At 41.4% G+C, this 25,358-nt stretch overlaps 1 protein-coding gene across 7 annotated transcripts in view; it reads left to right on the top strand.

The window, feature by feature from the left end:
• The first annotated feature begins 305 nt into the window (after window positions 1–305).
• scai (suppressor of cancer cell invasion) overlaps window positions 306–25,358 on the top strand; it is a 212,015-nt gene continuing 186,962 nt past the window's right edge. Inside the window, exons 1-2 of one of the 7 annotated variants that reach the window (XM_059638179.1) lie at window positions 306–717; window positions 3,994–4,076. In XM_059638179.1, coding sequence (XP_059494162.1) covers window positions 4,064–4,076 — 13 coding nt within the window. In that variant the 5' untranslated portion in view covers window positions 306–717; window positions 3,994–4,063. Of the gene's footprint in view, window positions 718–3,993; window positions 4,077–4,106; window positions 4,173–25,358 lie in introns of those variants that run through there. The other 6 variants (XM_059638181.1, XM_059638180.1, XM_059638184.1 and 3 more) reach the window with 6 other exon arrangements.

Genomic DNA, 25,358 nt, shown 5'->3' with positions numbered 1-25,358 from the left:
TACAAATGCTTTTTGGGCTCGTTACATTGCAACTCCAGGGTCCTCGAGTGGGAGAAAGCATAAAATTTTGTGCCAATCCTTTCATGTACTTACGCAGCGAAAAAAATATCGTGAGGGCAATAAATAAGTAGGAGCCTGTTTTAGCATTTTACGAACGACACTGATACGAAACTAGTGGCGCTGCACTGCCAGCTGCCGTCGATTGGCTGAAGGTTCCCAAGCGTCCCGCACCCGGGCCGTAAACCGGAGGCAACCAAACTTGATGCGCCCTGGCCCGCCCATCCCTGTGTGAGATCACATAACTGAAGCTGGCAGAGCCCAACAGTGGAGGAGGCTATTGGTGGGCCATGACTAATGGCTGTGGCACAAACTCCGAGAGGAGGCGGGGCCTGACGCCGCGCCTCGATGTTCGTGTGAGGCGCGCGTAGTAAAAGGCGTAGCGGGCTGCGTCTGTCTTGGTGATAGTTGGTCTCAGGTGCGGTAGCTGATGGCGGTGAGGATCGGGGCAGAGTAAACGGCTGTGAGGTAAGGGGGCAGGGTAGGATCAAAGAAACGCAGTAGTAGGATCGAGCGGCTTCATTGCGTCAGAACGAGACGGGTTGGTGTGAGTGAAGATAACGGCTATCGGCTCGAGAAGCTTCCTGTTTGCAAAGCCTGGCGACCCTCCTTTTAGGCCGTGCCTCCCGGAGGATTGAAACAAGAAGGGAGTCCGAACAGGTAAGACGGACGATGGTGATGGCGGCGGGACGGAGGTTTAGCACGGATGTGATCGATGTACGAGCCCTATGGGTTGACAGCAGGTGGACATGTTGTGTCACCTCTGTACCTCCAGCAGAGCAGCTTCCAGACCAGGGCATAACCGCCGTTTCCGGACCTGCAGCTATGCCATTGTATTTTTTTTGTGCTTTACGTGTAGAACGTCTAATCTAAATGTCCCGACAGCTCAAAGAACAAATTATGAGGCAAGTTCATATAACAAAGGAGATGGGAGCTGGGGGGTGGAGTGGTCAGTGATGGTGGGGTGGAATGTTGTCTTTGAAATGCTTCAGCAATTTTCTGCTATCTATAGCAGTCACAATTGGGCAGATCGTTCGCCTGCGACCGAAAAAGACCGATCACAATTTGAGATTGCTTGTGGCGCCTCGTTTTCTTTTTAATGGGTCACAAAGATTGGCGATTCACGTATTCACAAGTGACCTGTCAGCGTGTTGTCGAGAGTCACCTTAGATTGCTGGTTACTATCATTGTCAAGAAAAGCATTCCATTTATATATTACTTTCTTTAAGAAGCTTCCAAAGCGTTTTGCAGCCGGTGTGTTTTTAGAGTTAGCATCACTGCTGTAATGCAGTGAAATGCAGGAGCTAATTTCTGCATTACGAAGTCCCACGTGTGATAAAAGACATTTGTGTTGATCTTGGTTGAAGTTTTTAAATGGGCAATAGGCGAGGACCCCTGCACGTCTTCAAGTACTACCATAGTATTTCTGTTACCTCAGCAAACGGATGAACTGCAGTTAAGGGGCTCATCTGGGCGATTAATAAGAGGCTCTGGAATATTTATGCATGTCCCTGAGGTGTGTCTTGAATTTATGACCTTGTGATACAGGGTAAGATTGACCCACAGGTGACACACTGTTACCACATTCTCCTCTGCACACCCTCTTCCTCTGTAAGGTCCTTCTTTTAAAGGCTACTTTTGATCATACTTCTTGGTCACTGGTCTTCCTATCTCCTCTGGCTGTTTCAGATTTTGATACTTGATTTGGAAATTTTAACTGTGTTAAATGTACAATGGAACTACAAGTTGTGTACATGCATTCTCTTTCCTTCAATGATTGTTTGCTGCTGGGAGAAATGGTGGTATGTAATTAATTGTATCAGAGATAATGGGAACTGCAAATGCTGGAGATCCGAGATGACAAAATGTGGACCCTTTGGGGTCTAGGCCTGAAACATCAGCTTTTGTGCTCCTAAGATGCTGCTTGTCCTGCTGTGTTCATCCAGCTCCACACTTTGTTATCTCTGTATGTAATTAATTGTCTGTGAGGGTGATGGAGACCTGTGAAATGAGATGAAAAGGATGAAGGGTTTCCTTTTAAGACCCTGGTGAGTTTAAAGTATCTGCTATTTGATTGCAAGGAAAAACGGACAGCGAAAGTTTTGAGAGTTTATGTCCTGTTCTCTAGTTTACAATAATTTATTAGTATTTTCACTTTTAGAAAATAGTAACAGCTGATATAGAAGTTCTTGAGAAATTATGACTCAGCTGGCAACACTGGCACCTCCAAGGTGCAATATTGAGAGTTAAAGTCACATTGCAAAAACTAAAGCTGATGTTCTAGTGAAGGCAAAATGCTGTGGATGATGTAAATCTGAAATAAATGCAGAGTGTTGGAGAATTCAGCAGTACTGGTAGTACCTGTGAAGAAGTCTGAATATTAATTCCAGTGCTGAACTAGCAAGGGCTGACTGTTTGCCATGTTTTGGATGAGATGTTAAACTGAAAAAAAATCCTGTCTGCATTCTCACATGTACATAAAATACTCAGTTTCTTTTTGGAAAGGATGTTTTTCTCTCATGTATCTGGAATATTTATTCTTCAAGTTACATCACAAACAAATCCTTTCGTTATTAAACACACATTTCACGCTTTCTGAAATACTTGGTATACATACAATGGTCATATGTTTGCTTTATGGAACAGAACCTTCTTATGGAGAAATATGGATCATCTTGCTAAGAGCCATTCAATTCTTCTCTACAACCTTGTGTTTCTTTTCCCTTTTTGACATCCATATCCATTTCTGATTTGGGGAAAAAAAAGATTGAATTTACTTTCATTGTCTTTTTCAAGCCATGTAACCCAGATCACAATTTTTTAAAAAAGAAATCCCTCATTCTCTGTCCTGGCTCTTTAGTAATTTAGCTTAAATACATTTCTTTTATTTATTGACTTAATATTCCTTCTCAGTGAAATTCAGTGTAAGCTCCTGTCCTCGTTGCTATGTAGGAATTGTTTGTACTGATTTTTTTTTGATGGATCTGAGCTGTTTTTGATTCCAGTGGTCAAGTAGACTGCTACTGAGGTGACAGAACATGAGGAAACTGTAATTTACCTTGATATGATATAACAAGGTGTAAAGCTGGATGAACCAAACAGGCCAAGCAGCATCAGAGGAGCAGAAAAGCTGATGTTTTGGGCCTGCACCCTACTACTTCAGAAATGGAGGGGTGGGGAAGGGGGTCCTGAAATAAATAGGGAGAGAAGGGCAGGCAGCTAGAAGATGGAAAGAGGAGAAGATAGGTGGAGAGGAGACAGACAGGTTAAAGAGGTGGAAATGGAGCCAGTAAAGGTGAGTGGAGGTGGAGAGTTAGGGAGGGGATAGGTCGGTCCAGGGAGGACAGACAGGTCAATGGGGTGGGATGGGGGTCGGGGTGGGGGGGCTGGAGGTTGGGGCTTGAGGTGGGAGGAGGAGATAGGTAGGAGCAAAGACAAGTTAAGGAGGTGGGGATGAGCTGGGCTGGTTTTGAGGTGTGTACGGAGGAGGGGAGATTTTGAAGCTTGTGAAGTCCACATTGAAACCATTGGGTTGCAGGGTTCTCGAGCAGAATATGAAGTGCTGTTCCTGCAGCCTTCGGGTGGCATCATTGTGGCACTGCAGGAGGCCCAGGGTGGACATGCCTGAGGATTGGGAGGGGGAGTTAAAATGGTTTGTGACTGGGAGATGCTGTTGTTTAGTGCGAACCGAGTTTAGGTGTTCTGCAAAGTGGTCCCCAATTCTCCACTTGGCCCGCTGTGTTCATCTGGCTCTACACCTTGTCATCTCAGATTCTGCAACATCTGCAGTTCCTACCATTTCTTTACCATTATCTGTCGTCTTTCTGAGGCAGAATGGGTAAGAGAGACTCTGTTGTTTTTTGTAAAAAAGAGAAGTTCAAAAAGCGTAAATGGCTGCATTAGGTGTGAAATGTGCATTGTGTTTCTTTTATACAGAAAAGTTCCCGGTCACTACTGTGCATGTAATCGCAAGGATTGCACCAATGGAGGGCTGCTATTCAGTTGAATGAAGAGGAAAGGTTGAAAGACAAGTAGTTTGGATGTTTATTATTTGTTTTAATGGCAAATCATGGAATAGGATAGGAGCAAGCTAATGACAACTAATAGTCAGGAAGGTGGGTGTAAACAAAACCTAGCATGGGGGAAAGAACAGTGAAATTGGGTGTAACAATAATCACGTCTAGTTTATTTATGTCACATTTTAAGATTTTAAAAATATATCTAAATTGATGCTGACCATGCAATATGTTTTTCAATTATACATTTGTACTCAATGTTATCTCAGCATTCAGAACTTCCAACTTTTGTAAGTGTTTACTAAGTAAGTAGAAATTAAATGCTTCTCTGTTACTAAATCAACAATATCTGTCTCGTAGGGTTGCAGTGGCTTTGATTTGTACACTGATAAGGAGTGATCTACATTGCAGAAATTGGATAGAAACAGTTACTTCCTATTTTCTTAAGAGTTGGGGCATCATTCTCTTCTTTCTAATATTGCTGTTGCAGGTGTGTTCCAGATAGGCCATTATTGTTATGAAGATCTTTTCTGTCTTTTGAATAATAGCTACTGCAGGAGGAATTTTTATTAAAATTTAGATGTAATCAAAATATCTGAAGGCAATGCCAAATGACCTCAGTGGCTATTTTAATGTCATACTCTTGTTGATTGATTTCTGGCTGAAACATTGCTGTTTTTATGCATGGCTTTTATGACTGACTCTCAGCTATAGTTGTATCGGGCCCGCAGAAAGTGTGGAGAGTTGTTTAATCAACTTTATTAGTTTTCAAAATTAGAATTCACAGCAAGCGTTAGAAATTTTGGTTTGCTGTTTTAAAATGCTTTCACATTGATCATACTCACCTTTTTTGTACAACCATTTTATAGGTTTAAAAGATAGTGTTTTGAAATAAAAATATCTCTGCTTCCTGTCTTTTCTTCAAAAGTATCAGAACATTTTTATAGAGTTTAGTGAGCCAGTGTATTATGCACATTTAATTTCTAATGTGGTGTGGGCAATTTTAGTGTGCATTTTAGTTTTATCTACAAATTGTCCATAAATCTTTTGAAATTAGTTAATAAACAAAGAGAATTTCAGAGTAATTCTTAAAATAAAATTCAGTAACTATGGCCAGTATCGTCTTTTATCTATTTATGGAGTCAGAGTCATACATCATGGAAGCAGACTCTTTGGTTCAACCAATCCATGCCGAACATTATCCTAAACTAACCTAGTCCCATCTGCCTGCTCTTGGCCCATATCCCTCAACCTTTCCTATTTATGTATCTCTCCAAATGTCTTTTAAATGTTGTAATTGCACCCATCCACCACTTCCTCAAGAAGTTCACTCCATGCGCGAACCACCCTTTTTGTAAAAGATTTGCCGGTTGCATCTCTTTTAAATCTCTCTCCTCTCACATTTAAAAACATGTTCCCTAGTCTTGAAATCCCCCAACCTAGGGAAAAGACAACTGCTATTAACACTGTCAGGTCGCCTCTCAACCTCCTATGGTCCAGTGGAAAAATTCCCATCCTGTCCTGCCTTTCTTTATAACTTAAACCTATTACATTTCAACAGATCAGTTGAGTTTGTGACACAAGGTGGACAAGTCCTCAGGTCCGGATGGGATCTATCCCAGGTTATTGAGGGAAGCGAGAGAGGAAATAGCCAGGGCCCTAACAGATATCTTTGCAGTGTCCTTAGACATGGGTGAGGCCCCAGAGGACTGGAGACTTGCTAATGTTGTCCCCTTGTTTAAAAAGGGCAGCAAGGATAATCCAGGTAATTATCGACCGGTGAGCCTGACGTCAGTGGTAGGGAAGCTACTGGAGAAGGTACTGAGGGATAGGATCTATTCCCATTTGGAAGAAAATGGGTTTATCAGTAATAGGCAACATGGTTTTGTACAGGGATGGTCATGTCTTACCAACTTACTAGAATTCTTTGAGGACGTGACAAAGTTGATTGATGGAAAGGCTGTAGATGTCATATACATGGACTTCAGTAAGGCGTTTGATAAGGTTCCCCATGGCAGGCTGATGGAGAAAGTGAAGTCACATGAGGTCCAGGGTGTGCTAGCTAGATGGATTAAAAAACTGGCTGGGCAACAGGAGACAGAGGGTAGTAGTAGAAGGGAGTTTCTCAAATTGGAGACCTGTAACCAGTGGTGTTCCACAGGGATCTGTGCTGGGACCACTGTTGTTTGTGATATATGTAAATGATCTGGTGGAAGGTGTAGGTGGTCTGATCAGCAAGTTTGCTGATGACACTAAGATTGGTGGAGTAGCTGATAGTGAAGGGGACTGTCAGAAATTACAGCAGAGTATAGATAGACTGGAGAGTTGGGCAGATAAATGGCAGATGGAGTTCAATCCAGGCAAATGCAAAGTGATACATTTTGGAAGATCAAATTCAAGGGTGAACTATACTGTAAATGGAAAAGTCCTAGGGAAAATTGAACAGAGAGATCTGGGTGTTCAGGTCCATTGTTCCCTGAAGGTGACAACGCAGGTCAATAGGGTGGTCAAGAAGACATATGGCATGCTTTCCTTCATTGGGCAGGATATTGAGTACAAGAGTTGGCAGGTCATGTTGCAGTTGTATAGGACTTTGGTTCGGCCACATTTGGAGTACTGTGTACAGTTCTGGTTGCCACATTACCAAAAGGATGTGGATGCTTTGGAGAAGGTGCAGAGGAGGTTCACCAGGATGTTGCCTGGTATGGAGGGTGCTAGCTATGAAGAGAGGTTGAGTAGATTAGGATTATTTTCATTAGAAAGACAGAGATTGAGGGGGGAACCTGATTGAGGTCTACAAAATCATGAGGGGGAGAGACAGGGTGGATAGCAAAAAGCTTTTTCCCAGAGTGGGGGACTCAATTACTACGGGTCATGAGTTCAAAGTGAGAGGAGAAAAGTTTAAGGGAGATATGCGTGGAAAGTTCTTTACACAGAGGGTGGTGGGTGCCTGGAACGCGTTGCCAGCGGAGGTGGTAGACTCAGACACGTTAGCGTCTTTTAAGATATATTTGGACAGGTACATGGATGGGCAGGGAGCAAATGGACACAGACCGTTAGAAAATAGATGACAGGTTAGACAGAGGAACTTGATCGGCGCAGGCTTGGAGGGCCGTAGGGCCTGTTCCTGTTCCTGTCCTGTTCTTTGTTTCTTTGTATGCTCATTTTTAGTTTAACATTTGTATTGAAAATAATTCAAAACCAAGCAAAACAGATTATATTGCTGTTTGAGTAACTGTGTTGAGAGAATCTAAGTGTTGCATATAATGGCGGTGTTGGAAAGCTGAATGGTGTCATGTCCATGTTTGATGTCTAAGGAATGTATGACCTCCATTTGGTTCTTGATTGACCTTGAGGGAATGTGGACACTGTTTATCTGAATGCTTAAAATTTAATGTAACAGGTATGAGGGAAGCAAATATGAAAAAAGAGAAGCTCATCAAGCCATTTCTTCACCTCAGATTTTTGAGTAGCCTGTTAAATGGTTCCTGCTTTGTTTTATTTTGTTTCTTCTAATGTAAATACAACTGTACTTTACAATTTTATCCACCACAGGCATAACTTTAGTTACAGACTTAGAATTGGGATTTATTTCAAGAGATCTTTCTACAAATGTTTAAAATAGATTGACCATTTAAGATGGCTAATTAATCTTAAAATAGTCAGTATTTAAAGTTCTACATAATAGAAATACATTTTTGATTCACTCTTGTTCAAAAATTCAGTAGAATCTGTCTTTAACATGTTATGAGTTGAGCTGCAAGCGATGTCAGTAACTAGTGGATTAGTGCCTTGAGGGTTGAAAAATGTAACAGAAGAATCTACCAGCATTCCTGTTCCAGAGTGTGTTCGTGTTGGGTGAGAAGTAGTTTATTGACCAGGATCACTAATAGATATTGGGTAATGGTTGATGGGTGTAATCTGTGGTCCTGCACCATAGCAAGAGTCCTCCCCTTCGAGCAATAAAAGGTAAAACAAAATTTTAAAGTCAAATGAAGACTGAATAGATGATTTTTGTAAAACATAATTTTCACAACAGTAAATTCTAATACAATAGAAAGCAGTAAATTGCATTACTCTAAAGGCTTAAAAATTGAAAAATGTGCAGTTTGTGCCTTTTTTATATTCAATTACTGAAATGTGTAAAGCTGAGTTTGTGTTGCCGTGTTAAGTCAGACAGTAAGTTTTTTTTTTGGCTACCATGCTGATATTGAAGTTGTATCAATGCAGATAACGTGCACGTGATTTAATACAGTTATCCCCTATTTACAGTGTTTTATTAGAACATTTTTATTTCAGTGCAGTTACTGCAAAGATTGATTGTATTTTAAAAATGAACTGCCACCATGACATTTGTCTAAACCTAAATGTTTCCCATTTACCTCTCCTGAGTACTTGCTGGGGGAATAGTGAATGGAGGAATAGGAAAAGTTTGGGAGAGGGAAACAGAAAACATTAGGTCAGCAAGAGATGGGGAGAGAAATTTTGGGCTAGTTAGATTGTGGCGTCTTCACTTTCTTACTGACCACAAGATTTCGCTAACTTTTGTTTTCAGGTTTGTGATTTTTTTTTCTTCTCTCTTGCCTCGTTTGATGTTGTAATTTCACCTTGTTAGAAAAGTGATACTCTTAATGTCTGGAGGGAATTTTACCAATGCTTTCATTTGATCTTTAGGCAGGTGTTCATGAATGTAAGTTAAATTTGCTTAAGCAACAGCACTAAATACAATCAGTGTCCAAAATTTAGTTCGAATGTTTGTGATTTTTGAAGGCTCATGAACTGATCAAAAACAATTTTAAAACAAATAGTTTTCAATGCAACTTCTAGATTTTTGTATATAACAGGAACAAGAGTTGAGGATATGTGAACATTGCCTCTTATTGGACCTACATGATATATATAGTTGATAAATTTATTCAAAGGTTACCATGAGAGGAATTTTTAAAAATAAGTATGAACAGCTTTATGATGTTTGCTAGTGATAAGCTCTAAAATGAATGAAATTAATCCAGCAGTATAATCTTTCCTCTGGCATGTGTACTATAAATGGGAAAAATATGGTTAAAAATGAGTATCTGGTGTGCACATTATGTTGGCGGGTTGTGAGAGGGATGTAAACAGTTTATGAAGAGATAATTATAGGTTAAGTAAATAGGCAAATGGAGTATAATGTGAGAAAATGTGAAGTTCATTTTAGAAGGGAGAACAAAAGAACAGTATTATTTAAAAAGAGAAGAATTGCAGAAAGCTGCAACATAAAGGCACTTGGGGCTTCTTACTGCATGAAACACAAAGCCAGTACATGTGCAGCAGGTAATGAGGAATGCTAATGGAATTTTAGCCATTATTTTAAGGGGGTTGAAGTATGTTATAAAGTGGAGTTTGCCTCCCCTTCTCCCTGCCACCTCAAGACTTAACATTGGAACACTTAAAGAAAAAGCATCTTGCCCTATAATCTGTGAAAGGAGTGTAAAAAATGGTGTAACCTGCCTTCAGCAACTTCTAGTGGTTAAGTAAATCCCTGACACTCAAATTGTTACTTGTTGGTTTCTAATCAAACAGTGAACAAATTAACTAAATTGTTAACAAACCTAATAAATCCCTTCTATCTCCTAACTATTACCAAATAAAGCAAGATTCTAATAGTATGCTGTTCCAATAAATATAAGTACCACCTAAAAATAGAATAGAATTTTGTCAGTTGAAATTAAAGCCAGATTGCGTATCTTATCTTTAGATTCTCCAGTCATGAATAACTTCTTTTGTTGATTTATTTTTTTTCTCTCTGTCAGGAATATTAACTAGTTGCGCTATTAGTACCATTGGAATTTAGATGGTGCTTTCTCTAAGACATAAAGAAGGCTGTGAGAGCTAGCGATACCCTCTTAAAAGCTAAGGGCTGTTAGGTTTTGTGGATGGCTGTTAGGTTTTGTGGATAGCAGCTAGTTCTGGGGCTTTGTCCAACTGCCCCCTTCTTTTTACACCCCTGGGTACACATCAATTTTTTACAATAGGTTTGGTCCTATGTTGTCAAAACCATTAGATTTAAATTTTAATATGTTTTTAGTAGTTAAGTGCCTGGTTCAAATTCATTGGCTAAATTCAAAAGCTTGTTGTCTTTGTACAAAGCTGCTGCTTGGCCTGCGAACTGTATGGCCTTACAATACAATGTTTCAATTCGGGGGCTGTTTGTATACTTGCAAACTTTCAAGCTACTGCTCATAGCCATCCATTTTAAATCTCTAAGCGCAGAAAAAGCACATGAACTTTTAAAGAGACCATGCAATACTTTCCCCCCCCCAGCATTTTACAAACACCAAATTCTAACTTACTGCCTCTTGATCTACATGTACTCTATCCAACTTGGCAAAACCTTCCCACCGTGCCCCCCCCCCCACCTTTTTACAGGAAAAAAAACCCATCAAATGAACACTGTCTGTCTGTGATAGTAGGAACTGCCAGTATTGGAGATTCTGAGGTAATAAGATGATGAGCCAGATAAACAGCAGGCCAAGCAGCATCAGAGGAGCGGGAGAGCTGACGTTTCGGGTCTGGACCTTGTGTGTGTGCCGCTCGTGCACTCGCTCTCGCTCTCGCTCACTCAGAACAAAGAAAATTTCAGCACAGGAATCCTGTGCCACTCCAGATCCTCTAAACCTAGAGGTATTATTGCAAGATTAATTGGTTGGTTTTCCTGAAGAAAAAGTGATTGGCAGAATGTTGCATAATTCAGCCCATGTTTTTCAGTTTAGGTCATTGAAGCTTTTGTAAACCTGAAGTTAAGCTTTCTGTAGGAAAAATCAAGCTTTATTTTGAAGGATAGCTGACAGGAAACTGAGAGTAGCATAGAGAAATAAAAAAGCTCAAATGCTATGTGAACTATTAAACAATGGGTACTTTGCAAAATAATGTTATGTCTTTTAAAATAGATCAGTTTTATTTAGTAAATATTTATTTGTTGTGTTTCTATTAGTGGTTCCAGAATTTCTGGCTCTGAAACTATTAATATGCTATGCGCACTGCTCCAAAGCTGTGACAGATTTGTGCATCAACCCACTACGCCAACAATATCCATTACTTGTAATTTGCTTATCCTTCTTGTACCTTGTGAACTGTTCTTTGCTTCTAGCTGGGGAGAATGCTGTGACAGCAATTTTCTAAAGCATTTTGCATGTTTTGAACTTGAAGGCATGTGAGCTTCTCGTGGTCCCATTAAAACTTCTGTTAACAACAGGCACTACATTTTTGTTCTATTTATTTCCTGTGTCAACAGTAACTTTTTAACATAACTGCGTAATTTTATTTTGTGTGTAGAATCTTATTAAAGTATTGTCAATTCTTGAATAAAACTTGTGATAGTGCCAGTTCTTAAACCTGTGCTAAAAGCATCATCAAAGATCAGTGAAATGGACTACATTGACAGTTGGAGTCAGCATCTGTCACAAAACAGCTTGAATTGAATGAAATCTCTTCATGAATATGTAACTTTACAACAAGAAAATTGCAGGCATCAGGGAATGATTACAGGAGTAATCTTAAAATTGGTTTCAAATGATGAGTTATCTTTATCTATAACATCTTAAACTCAGATTATAAAGCATAATACTTAATGAAAAAGGTTGGCAGATTGGGGGCTCTGGTAAGGTGATAGTTCCCCTACCTTTTTTGAGCCAGCACGCTTGGGTTCAAATCTCACCTGCTCCAGAGACATGCACTAAAATCCTTCTGTACAGGCTGATATAGAAAATATATGTAAAGTGGGAGATGATCATGGCATTTGAATGGCATGAGGTACTTAGGAACCATGAATGAACCACTTTCCAATCTCCTTGGCTTTGGGGACAGAGATAGTGAATCATGATGGTTGGTATGACTAAGCCGTATATCTGAGGCTGTGTAAAGTGAGGAGATGAGTAGTTAAATGAGTTGGTAGGACTGTGAAGAGGATCATCACTTCTGTCCTATGCAAGACCTTTCCAAAGGCAATGGCATTTAACTGGTATTCACACAAAGGGTGAAAGACATCTTGCTGAAATGGACAGATTTTTCTAATCTGAGGGTTAAGAGTTGAGGGTTACAGGAAAAAGGTAAAGTGGGTTTGAGGATTAACAGATTGGCCATGATCTCATTGAATGATGGGGCAGCTATGATGGGCTGAATGGCCTACTCCCCCTGTATCTGTGATTTTTGCTGAATGTGAACCTTTTGTGCGTTAACCTACTGCATATACCTAAACTCCTGGCCCCATGCACTCTTGACCGTGTCATTCAATGTTATGTCCTCTCAGCCATTGGAAGGATTGATTTGTAATGTCTTTTTGGCCAGAAAGATTCACCCTTGTTGTCAAAGTAGCAGCTGCCTTCCAAGGTTTGCAGGAGCTGTGCATGTCACACCCTCCACCATAAAATGTTCTCACAATTATCTTGGGTACTGTTGAGGATGGGTGAGAGGTCCTCAGTTTGCTGCACTAAATGCAACAAAAGTCTAGGGCAGCAGAGGTCGTTAGTCTGGCAATGATGTCCAACATCAGTGAACAGGCATCCTGCTGGCCTCCTTTTTTAGGGGCCTCTATTATCGGCCTCCATGTCCTTTTTATAAGCTCATTGAACCAACTTAATGGATCCAGGCACAGAAACTGTGGTCATCCCCGTGTCTGCTGCTGCACTAAGGTCTGCTCTGAATGGATGGGAAACATGTGTCTGGACGTGTATCCACATACTCGGGTGTGGAGTTGACTCCTACTCTGGAGTTTGTAGCCATAGGTACCATCATGATGGAATGAAGATGCACAAAGACCACAGTTCCTCATTTATTCTATGGAATGCTATGTAGATGAGACAGGGACAGTGGCACTATAATTTGACCAGCGATGGAAGTCAGAATGCCCTTTCATTCTGTCCAGCTTATCTGCAGTGCGACACTTTCTGTCACTGAGGGCCTTAGACTTGCCCTTCCACGTCTGGTTTCCGTGAAGGTCAGGCGTGGTACTTCAGACCAATACTATCCAGCTAGCAGAGGCAGCATAATCCTCAGAATCTCTGCTCCAGACTTGAAGATGCACAAATACGATGGGATTGATGATAAGGATCTGAGAGAGTCACAGCATTGTGCTGAGTAAGAATATGAGTTATGTTCTTCAGATGGAAGAATATCTGCAGTGCAGAAGTCTGAGTCAAAGCAACACAGGCAGGACCTTTTTGTGAATCTCATTCAATGGAACTGAGTTGCATGAAGTTCTCTTTCACTGACTCTGTTTGGATGCTGCTGAGGGCAGCATCCCCTGTATAATCACAATGCAAGTGCAACTGAATAGTCTGATTTTTAAAAAAATTAGTTGCATACAATAATGAGAGGTGGTAGACCAGTAGTTTTTAGTAGGACATAGTTACAGTAGCAGAATTAGTGTGAGGTAGCAGAAAGAATATGGTGGTACTTACCCTGTGCAGAGTGCAGAAGGTTATTAGTGATCTTGCTGCAATGCTGCGCATTCCTCTGGATATGGACAGTGTACTGACCTGGGTGGCAACTTCAGACCTAGCTGATGAGGTTATAGTCACAGATGCCTAGAGTGCAGGAAAAGACCCTCCCAGTTCATTGAGTCTGCATCGGTCTGGTGGCATAGCCCCTTCTTTCAGTCCTGATGAAATGAGGTGAACTATCCCCCATAAGGACCTTCAGATCTCTTCTGGTGAAGCTGGGTGCCAACTTGCTTCTCTGGGATAATTCTTTGGACACAAGATCTGTGAAGTACAGCTCATATCTGCCGCTTGACCTGGTGCACAGGGTGTATGCCTGTCTTTTTTGATATGGCATAAGGAATCCTGAGAGGTCCCACAGCGGTGAAGTACTCCACCACTAGTGAGCTGCCCAATACTGCTGTGTCGGAGGCATGGTGCATGCATAATGAGACAAGACGTGTAGAATTGTATGAGAGAACTTGCTACAGCTCACTGATTTAAGAACCTTCTTTGAAACTCCCCGAAATTTGAATTTGCTGACTTTGTTTTTGGTAAAGTTCACCCCTTTCTTTTTGGTTCTCGTGTTGTTATCAAATGCTTGGGTGAGAGATGGAAGGAATTTTGCGCTACCATTACAGTTTTTCAGTCCTGAGTGCATCATCGAACAACAATGATGTTTTCCATCTGTCACAACAGTCATGCCCAGAGGATAACTATAGAATTCAACGTGCTCTTGATTTATCTCATATTGTCAATCTAACACAATGCTACACAAGAACATTAAATAGCTATCCTGCTTGGTGCAAGTTACATGCTTAAGGAGCCCCTTTAAACCCATGTTGAAAATGCTGAATAACAGATCGTCATATTTATATGGAGCCTCTGCCCAATGTTTGTGTTCTATTTTATGATGTCACAATAATGCATTTCCATCAGCATGTGGTATCCTGGATACAGTAATAAATTGTGATGGTGTTTGGTAAAAGATCGTCATTACTGATTCTCATCATGTGAAATAATCTACACTTCAAAAAATTGTCAACAATCGCCTGCATTTATAATTGATCCTTCGTTAGAAAACTTCCCAAGTTACTTCTCAGGCGAGTAATCAGACTGAAAAAATTACGCTGAGGTAAAGAAGTTCTGGCGACCCTAAGCTTGTTTAAGAAGGTAGGTTCTAAGAAAGGTCTGAAGAGAGGATGAGGTGCAGGTAGAGAAAAATCTTTTTTTTTCTCTAATAAAATAACCTGGTTATTTTTCTTAGAAAATTTGTATTCGACTTAGAGATGGCCAAATGTGCAACAATGTATAAAAAGAACCAAATGAAGTGATTGTGTGTCAAAACCAGATGAGTCCACGGCATGATCAGTGAACTTTGAAATTATCTCACTCATTTACTTTCCTTTTGTACAATCCAAGTTAAGGGAAATCAGGAATTGAGCTTTTGTTTTAACATGGTAAATGTTAGTTTTGTAGTGGTAATTTATTTATACTTCTATGGCACATTTGCGCACAAGCTACAGCTGGAAGTTCGTTAAGAATAAAAAGATAAGAATACCAACACTAAATCAAGTACAGATAAGACACAATGTCTAATGAGAAAGCCCAGAAATGTCTCTAGGTACTGTTGGGCCATTGAGTCTTATCTGTTGAAATAAGGGAAAGTGGTTAACCTTTTTGAAGTTAGATGCAGCAGCGGTGATGACTTACATTTGTAGATGTTGTGTTGTATAGATTGACTTATTAAATAGAGCGTACTTTTGAGATGGAAAGCAGATGTCTTGTATCTTGCAAGTTCTACAGCATCTGATGATTTATTGTCACTTGTATTCTACAATGAACAACATGGTAAAATACAGCGAAAAACTTCAACTATTGCCACAATCCAGCTCCATTTGAATTTTTTAAGAATAAAGATTTAAAGCTGAAAGAAAATCTTCCTTCCATGCCTCCTGAGTGCTGAGCTTGCTGACCACCAACACCTGTACTGCCACCCCTCCACTGCCTGTGCCAGAGTCACCAGTATTCAGGCAGCATCTGTTTGTCACTGGGCCCACCTCACCTGAGGGGTGCCCTTGCTGCGTCCCTGTGCCAAACCCCCACTCTCTCTGCCCGCAACCAGGAGACCCTGGCTGTGTTGCCACCTTAAGGGAGCAACAAACATACACACCAAGGTCCCTCTGATCCTATGTGCTTCCTAGCATCCTAATGTTCATGTAATTCCTTGCCTCGTTTGTCCTGCCCACATGCATCACCTCACACTTTTATCTAGATTGAATTCCATTCGCCACTGAACAAGCAGTCTGTATCCCTGGGCAAACTAAGCCTATCCCCCTCGCTACTGACCATCCCACCAATTTTCGTATCATCTGCAAACTTACTGATACACCTTCCTGCATTTAAGAGCAGTAGTCTATATTTAGCACAACAGCAGTCTTCCCAGCACTGATCCCTGCAGAACTCCACTGGACATTCTCTTGCGCATTCTGTACTCGTGGAGGTTTTTGCTGTTTTTGAGCCCTTGGTATCTGCTGTAACCCCTTTTTCTTTTTTTTTTCCTTATTCAATTCTGCATATCCCTTGATATCCAAGGGACACAAGATTTATTAGTCCAACCTGTTGACTTTATTGGAATATGTTGGCCCTATACTTCCCCTACTTTCCTTCTTGAATGTCTCCCACTGCACTGACAGATTTAACTAAAAGTACCTGTTCCCTGTCCACTACGGCTAAATCATATCTGATCTAGAATTGGCCTTTGCTTAGTTTAGAACTTTTGATTTCTAGCCCATCTTTGTCCTTTTCCATAATGATCTTAAATTTAATAGAGTAATGGTTACTGTCTGCAAAATGCTACCCCACTGATGCTTCAACTATTTACCCAGCTTCATTACCTAAAATTAAGTCCGAGGACCGCCTCTCTCATGCAGGGCCTTCTAGATATTTTTTTTAAAAAGCTCTTCTGGATGTTCTTCAGAATAATCTCTCTCTAAGCCTTTTCACACTAACCTCCCCAGTTAATGTTGGGAAAGTTGAAATCCCCTGTTGTCACTACCCTATTACTTCTCTAAAATGTGCCTAATTGTCTGCTGTTCCTGTTATCTCAGACTCTGTCAGGAGGCCCTGTAGTATGCGCGCAGCAGGGTGATTTGCTTCTTTTTTTAGGTTTTTAAGTTGTTTTTGAACAGCTTTGTAGCTAGAGTTGTGGTTGGTTGCCTTGCCCAGCTGCTTTGTTGTTCTGCAGATCTTTCATTACCCTGTTGAGTAACATCAGTGCAGCATCTAATGAAGTTGTATTTTCCCGCCTGTTATTTAGTTTCTGGTGCCCATTGAACTGGGTCACCTCACTTCTTCCAGGCTTCCTTCGTGGTGGAGTATATGTACGGTCTATCTGTGTGTGTTTGTTGATGGCCTTCATAGTGGAGAACCAGGCCTCTAGGAATTCCCTGTGCTTGTCTCTGCTTGGCCTGTCCCAGGATCCTAGTATTGTCCCAATTAAACTGGTGGTTTTCCTTATCCACGTGGATGGAGGTGAGTGAGTCTTCGATTGTATCTTTTTGTTGCTAGCTGATGTTCGTGTACTCTGGCTAATTTTCCTCCTGTCTGTCCAAAGTCATGTTTGTTGCAGTCTTTGCAGGGGATCTTTGTATATTACAGCTTCATCTGAAAATCCTATGAAGATTTCATCCCTCCTTACTATTGTAATTGATTCCCTGATCAAAATTGTGACACTCCCTTCTGTTTTACCACCTCTCCTGTATTGCTCGAAGGCTGTATATCCTGGAATATTAAGATGCCAATCCTGAGCTTCTCTCAACCATGCCTCAGTGACCATGCCCCCATGTTTTAATTTGTGCCCTCTACTCATCTGCCTTGTTTGTTAGACTACTTGCATTAAAATAAATGCCATCCAATCTCATCAAACACCCTTGTAACTGGCATAGAATTCCTATGCTTTCTTTATGCCCTTACTATCTCTTCTAATTTTGACCTACCATCACTACCCTGCCCCATTGGACCAGTGCTCTGGATCCCACCCCTTGCCAAGTCAATTTAAACCATCCCCAATAGCACCAGCAAACCTCTCCACAAGAATGGGATGAACATCCTGGTTCAGGTGCATCTGTTTGCCCTTGTATAGGTTCCACTACCTCTAAAATGGTCCTAATGTCCCAGAAATTGAAATCCCACCTTCTTGCACAAACTCTCCAGTCGCTGTTTGATTAATGTTCCATTTCCATATTCACTTGCATGTGGCACCAGAAGTAATCCAGAGATGACGACTATTTGGGTGCTGTTCTTCAATCTACTTCCTAGTTCCCTAAATTCTACTTGCAGGACCTCATCCTTTTTCTTTCAATGTGGTTGATACAATGATCTGCCCTCCTATTTCAGAATGTCCTGCAGCTGTTCAGTGACATCCCTGACCTTGGCACCAGCAAAGCAACTTAGCATCCCGGAGTCTCTTTCATGCCAGTAGAAATGCCTGTTGGCAATGAATGCATCATTAGTGATACTGCAGTGTTGTGTAGACTGTAACAGAAACTACGTTTGGTTATTTATGCTCATCAATTTAGTTTCTTGCAGGGGTTGTTTAGTGATTTGAATTAAGGATGAGGAATTATATTTAGACTGGTTAAACTATTATTGCCAGAAACCACACTCGAGCATGTTTCTGCACTTACTTGACATTAGCGTGATTGGAAAAAAAGAAATAAGCAATGGGATGTGAGCAGGATGTAAGGTGACAAAGGTTATGATTGTACATAGAAATTCTATGCAGGGCGTACTCCTACAGAAAGGTAATCGAGATGACCCATAATGTTTAGGTGATATTTTTAAGTCTGTCAACCCAGCATTTGTACTATTTTGTTTGGTTTTTGGCTTTTTTTTTAAAAATTCACTTGTGGGATGTGGGTGTTGCTGGCTGGCCAGTGTTTATTACCTATCCCTATTTACCCTTGAGAAGGTGATTGTGAGCTGTCTTGATCGACTGCAGTCCATGTGCTGTCAATTGACCCACAATGCCTTAGGAAGGGAATTCTAAGATTTTGACCCTGTGACAGTGAAGGAATGGCGATTATATTTCCAAGTTAGTATAGTGACTGGTTTGGAGGGGAGCTTGCAAATGGTAGTGTTGCCGTATATCTGTTGCCCTTGCATTCTAGATGGAAGTGATCTTGTGGTTGGAAGGTGCTATCTAAAGATCTTTGAACATCTGCAGCAAACACTGCTACTGAGCATCTGTACCTCTACTGGGTAGAGGGAGTGAATTGTGGATGTGGTGCCAATCAACGGGCTGCTTTGTCCTGGATGCTGTCAAGCTTCGAGTTTTATTGGTGATGTACCCATCCTAGGCATGTGGGGCGTATTCCATCACACTCCTGACTTGTGCTTTGTAGGTTGTGGATAGGCTTTTGGGAATCGGGGACGGGGGGGGCGCGAGTTAGCCACCTCAGTGTTCCTAGCATCTGACCTGCTTTTGTAGACCCCCTAACTGTATGCTTATGTAGTGAGTCTAGTTGAGTTTCTGGTCAGTGGTAGCCCCATTTGGTTAGTGGCAGATTCAGTGATGATCATTGAATCCATTTAATGTCAAGGAGCATTGGTTAGATTGACTCTGACTCTTACTGGAAATCATTATTGCCTGGCATTTGTGTGTCACTTGTCAGCCCGAGCCTGGATATTGTCCAGACCTTGCATTTGAGTATGGATTGCTTCAGTATCTGAAAAGTTACAAATGGTGCTGAATATCCTGTAATCATTGGTGAACGCCCCCACTTCTGTCCTTTATAATGGAGGGGAGGTCATTTATGATGCAGCTGCAGATGGTTGGACCTAGGACTCTACCCTGAAGAACTTCTGGAGCTGAGATGTCTGACCTCCAACATGCAGAACCATCTTCCTATGTGCTCGGTATGACTCTAACCAGCAGAGAATTTTCCCCCAATCCCCTTTGATTCCAGTTTTGCTAGGACTCATTGATGCCACATTCAGTTGAATGCAGCTTTGATGTCAAGGGTTGTCATACTCCCCCACTCCTGGCATTCCGTTCTTTTGTCCATGTTTTGAATCAAGGCTGTAATGATTTGGTCTTGGCTGAATTCAAATTGGGCATCACTGGGCAGGTTATTGCAGACCAGGTGCAGTTTGATAGTACTATTGATGGTACCTTCCATTGCTTTCCTGATGGTTGTGAGTAAACTGATGGGGTGGTGAATTTTTATCAGCTGCTTGCACCCAAGTCCCTCCTTTTTGTAAATTATACTATATTGTTCCTTACTTGCTATCTATTTTGACCTAAAGCAGGTAGTGAAAACTTGTGAAGCTGAAAGTTCCTCTCTTACCTGTCACAACATTAAAAATGAACCTGCACCTCAGGTAAAGTGTGATTACAATGAAGCATAATATTAGTTTGCATTATGTATGTCAAATATAATGAAAAACAAATGTTGAAAACTTGTGCTGATCTCTTAAAATTATTCTTCATTCCTGTATGCAGAAGACAGAGTCTTTAGTATTTTGAATATTCTAAATACACTAGGTTTCTTCTAATTTTGAAACCTTGGTTATAGGTAAGCTGTAGCATTTTTAAGTTATTGAATTTTTAATTAAGATGCAAGTTGTGCAATCATTGCTACAAAAAATCTCCAAGCATTTTACAAATAATTTACTTTTTAAATGCTAACTTTGCAGTACAAGCAATGTTATGCAAACACTGTTACAGTCAACTGTGGATGAGTGACCAGATAATCTGATTTTAATTTTATGAATTGACAGCAAGCGTCCTTGCCTCCAAATAGTTTTGGAGTCTCTCTTCCACACTGGAACCTTGGTTCAATACATTTAAAGGAATTTTGCACAAATTATGTACACCAGTCCTTAGTAGGATTTTGAGTCCACCACTTCTGATTCAAAAGTGAGAGAGTGATAATTTAGCCAGGCTGTATGTTTCATGCAGTTTAGCAATCAATGAAGTTGTAGTTGTTAATGTGCCTATTATTCCGAGTTATCAACAAAGTGAAGCTTCTGTGAAAGACTGTGTGTGGTTTTTTTTTTGTCCCAGTTATTATTTTGAATTTTGTGTGATCAGAATGGTCAGCCTGCAAACTTTGTCCCAGGCAGCATTTTGGTTCTAGTGGTCAATATAAATGAATAGTGAAATGGGGAACATTTGTCTCCCTAACTGTGGTGTGACATTCACAGACAACTGAAAAGTATAATTAGTTAAGCATTTCTTTAAAGCACAAGTTTAACTCAAAATGACTGATCTGGCATTTGGTTTCCAGCTGCAACTTTGGGAAGTTACAAAGAGAAAATGATGTAGTACAGGTACAAAATATTATGAAAATTGAAAGATCATTGAGTGTTCTGGGTGTCTCGTTTTTGGCCTGATCGTAAGATTTACTCATGTCTGATCAGAAAGTTGTAAGTTCGAGCCCTGGTTCAGACTGAGGATGTAGAGTATGCACAGAACAGGAACAGGCTCTTCAGCTTATTATGTCTGCCAACCATGATCCCCTTCTAAACTTGTCCCATCTGCCTGCACATTCTATGTATCTCTCTATTCCCTGTCTGCTCATGTGTCTGCAAAAATGCCCCTTTAAAAGTTGCAGTCCTATCAGCTTCTGCCACCACCACCCCTAGTAGCGTGTTTTCTGCAATACAAAAACCTTCTCTCATACATCTCCTTCAATACCACCCCCCCCCCCCCCCCCCCCGCCAACTGGCCCCCAACCATAAACCTATGCCCCCTCATATTTGACATTTTCACCCTGGGGGGAAAAAGACTATGATTATCCACCCTCTCTGTATCTATCATAATTTCATATACTTCCGTCAGGTTAGCCCTCAGCCTTTGACACTCTCTTGTGAAAATTTGTTTAACTCTCTGAAGGGTCTCGGCCCAAAACGTCAGCTTTTGTGCTCCTGAGATGCTGCTTGGCCTGCTGTGTTCATCCAGCTTCACACTTTGTTATCTAAGTTTGTTCAACTTCTCCTTTTTATTAGCTACTACGCTCCAATCCAGGCAATGTCCTGGTTAAACCTCTTTTTGTACCCTCTTCAAAGCCGCTTTACCCTTCCTGTAATGTGATCGGAACTGCACACTACTCCAAATATGACCAAACTAAAGTCGAATGCCGCCACAGCATGACTTGCCTCAATTCCCTGACTGATGAATGTCATACATGTTCTTTACCACTTTGTCCACTTGTGTTTCCATTTTCAGGAACTATGGATTCTGAGATCCCTTTGTATACCAATGCTTCCAAGGGCTCTCGCATTTACTGTGTTTTGCTCCTGCATTTGCCCTTATCTGGCTTTAACTCTATCTGCCATTCCTTTGCTCAACTTTTCAACTGATCTGTATTCTGTGTATTCTTTGGTAACCTTCCTCACTATTCACAGCTCCCCCAATTGATGTGTGATCTGCAAACTTACGGATCAGACGACTGACATTTTCGTTCAATTCCAGGGGTAGGCGATGGCCTAGTGGTATTAATCTATTAATCTGTTAGACTATCCAGAAACTCAGCTAATGTTTCGGGGACCCGGGTTTGAATCCTGCCGCACCAGATGGTGGAATTTTTAATTTGAAAAACAAACAAAAGAAAACCTGGAATTAAGAATCTACTAATGACCAGGAAATCATTTGATGGTCAGAAAAACCCATCAGGTTCACCTAATGTCCTGCAGGGAAGGAAATCTCTCATCGTCACCTGGTTTGGCCTACATGTGACTCCAGACCCACAGCGATGTGCTTGACTCTCCATTACCCTCTGAAATGCCCAGCAAGCGATTCAGTTGTACCAATTGCTATAGAGAAATGAAACTAGGCTCATCACCTGCCATCAACCTAGGCACCAGAAAAGACCCTAACAGTATGGATGAGATTGTCCACCGCATCGTCCTTGTGGAGATGAGCTCCAGCCTTCATTTGACAATTGTGGTGTTCAGCACTGTGACTGTGCTACATGGGACAGATTTGGAACAGATCTAGCAACTCCAGACTGGGCATCCATGAGGTGCTGTGGGCCATCAACAGCAGCAGAATTGTGCTTCAGCACAATCTGTAACCTCTTGGTCCAACATATCCCCCGCTCAACCATTTACAGCCAGGGGATCAACCCTGGTTCAATGGGGAGTGCAAGAGGGCATGCCAGAAGCAGCACTAGGCATATACCTGAAGATGAGGTGTCAACATGGGTAAACCACCAAACAGGGCCACTTGCATGCCAAGCAGCATATCATAGAGCTAAGTGATTCCACAAATGATGGATCAGATCTAAGCTCTGCAGTCTTGCCATATCTAGTCGTGAATCGTGGTGGACAGTTAAATAACTCCTTGGAGGAAGTGGTCCACAAATATCCCTATCCTCAATGATGCAAGAGCCCTGCGCATCAGTGCAAAAAGTAAAGCTGAAGTTCGAATAAAGCAGCAATCTTCAGCCAGAACTGCCAAGTGGATGATCCATTTTGGCCTGCTTTTCAGTGATCTCCAGCATTATAGATACCAATCTTCAACCAATTTTATTCATTTCACGTGATATGAAGAAACAGTTGGAGGCACTGGAAACTGCAAAGATTAAGGGCCCTGACAACATTGGAGCAATAGCACTGAAGACTTGTGGTCCAGAACTTGCAGCTCCCCTAGCCAAGCAGTTCCAGTACAATTACAACACTGACATCTACCCGACAATGTGGGATGTCCTGTACATAAAAAGCAAGACAAATCAAACCCAGCCAGTTCCACCCTATCATTCTGCTTTTCAGCCATCAGTAAAATGATGGAAGGTGCTATCAAGCAGCTCCTGGTTAGCAATAACCTGCTCCATGATACCCAGCTTGGGTTCCGCCAGAACCACTCAGCTCTGGACTTCATTACAGCCTTGGTTCAAACATGGGTGAAAAAGCTGACTTCCAGAAGTGAGGTGAGAATGACAGCCCTTGACATCAAATCTGCATTTGTCTGAGTGTGGCATCCAGGAGTCCTAGCAAAACTGAATTCAATGGGTATCAGTGTGAAATCCCTTTTAATAAGTAGGAAGATGGTTGTGATTGTTGGAGGTCAATCATCTCCGTTCCAAGACGTCTCTCTGCAGGAGTTCCTCAGGGTAGTGTCCTAGGCCCAACCACCTTCAGCCGTGTCAATGACCTTCCCCCTGTCATTGGGTCAGAGTGGGGATGCTCACTGATGATTGGTGTTGAACATTGTGCATTCATGACTGCTCAGATACTGAAATAGTCCATGCTCATATGCAACAAGATCTGGGCAATATCCAGGCATGGGATGACAAGTAGCAAGTAATATTTGCGCTACACAAATGTCAGGCTATGACCACCATGAATTAGAGACAATCTAACCACTGTCATTTGGAATTCAACAGTGTTAGGATGACTGAATTCCTCATTATCAGCATTCTGGGGGTTATCATTGACCAGAAACTCAACTGGACTCAGTACATAAACAAGTAGCTACCAAGAGCAGGTCAGAGGCTAGGAATACTGTGGGGAATAACTCACTCACTTCCTGACTCCTCAAAGCCTATCTACCATTTACAAGGCACCAGTCAGGAGTGTGATTGAATTTTCCCCATTTGCCTCGATGTATGCAGCCCCAACAACACCCCAGAAGCTCGACAGCATCCAGGACACAGCAGCCTGTTTGATTGCTACTCCAACCACTCCCTTCACCATTGATACTCAGTAGGAACAGTATGTACTGTCTCCAAGTTGCACAGTCAAAATTCACCCAAGGTCCTCAAACAGCACCTTCCAAACCCATGACCCACTTATACCTAGAAGGACAAGGGCAGCAAGTATATAAGACCACCACAATCAAGTTCTTCTCCGAGCCACTCCCCTTTCTGATTTGCAAGTATATCACTGTTCCTTCACTGTTGCTGGGCTAAAATCCTGGAATTCCCTCCCTAATGGCATTGTGGGTTAGCCCACCACAGGTTGACTGCACTGGTTCAAGAAGGCAGGTCACCTTCTCGAGGGCACCTAGGGACGGGCAATAAATGCTGGCCAGCCAATGATGACCACATTGCACAAATTAATAATAAAACAAAAATGTCAGTAACAAAAGTGGTCTCGCCACTGATTTTTGTGGAACACCAGTGGTCACAGACCTCCGTACAGATACAACTGGTTTCTGTTTTCTACGACCAAGCCAATTTCGTATCCAGTTTTGTAACAATTCAGGCTGCGATTTCATTCTAATGTTGCAGAATTCTTCCATTATTGCAACCTTAAGGCACACTTCAAAAAGACCCCATCACTAATACATGTGGAACTATTTGAAGAAAAGCAACAAGGATTCCGTATGTTCCAGATATATTTGTCTGTCAATTAACATCATTAAAACCTATCAATTTGGCCAAGTATCTTCTTTATTGTCTCTAGGACTTTGGTGTATGCAAAATTAGCAGTATTCTCTTTTTTGTTATCTGTATTATTATTGCAATTGAACTTTTTAAAAGTGCGCAATTAGTTGTAGTTTCCTTTTGAAGATAGTTGATGGGCGTGGTGGGCACCATACAAAGGCAAGTTTTAGTTTTCTTTGACGTGTAGGACTTTTTTTTTGAATGATGAGAATGGAGAATTTAGTTCCATGTGAGAGGTTGTGGCAAAGAGCAGCGATACAACATGATCATATATCTGAATGTTGGTTACAGTTAAAAAAGAATACAATACTGATAAACTTTAAAGATATGCAAAAGGAAATGTTAGGAAGCTTGGCCAGGGGTGAATTTTAGTGAGACTTAAATGGAGCTCGAGGAGCTTAAGCTGGAAACTTCCAGTGTGCAGATTCTTGGCAGCT

This window comes from Stegostoma tigrinum, chromosome 29 (assembly GCF_030684315.1).
Source record: "Stegostoma tigrinum isolate sSteTig4 chromosome 29, sSteTig4.hap1, whole genome shotgun sequence".
Classification (NCBI taxonomy): Eukaryota; Metazoa; Chordata; class Chondrichthyes; order Orectolobiformes; family Stegostomatidae; genus Stegostoma; species Stegostoma tigrinum.
This window is presented reverse-complemented; position numbering and strand designations above follow the sequence as displayed.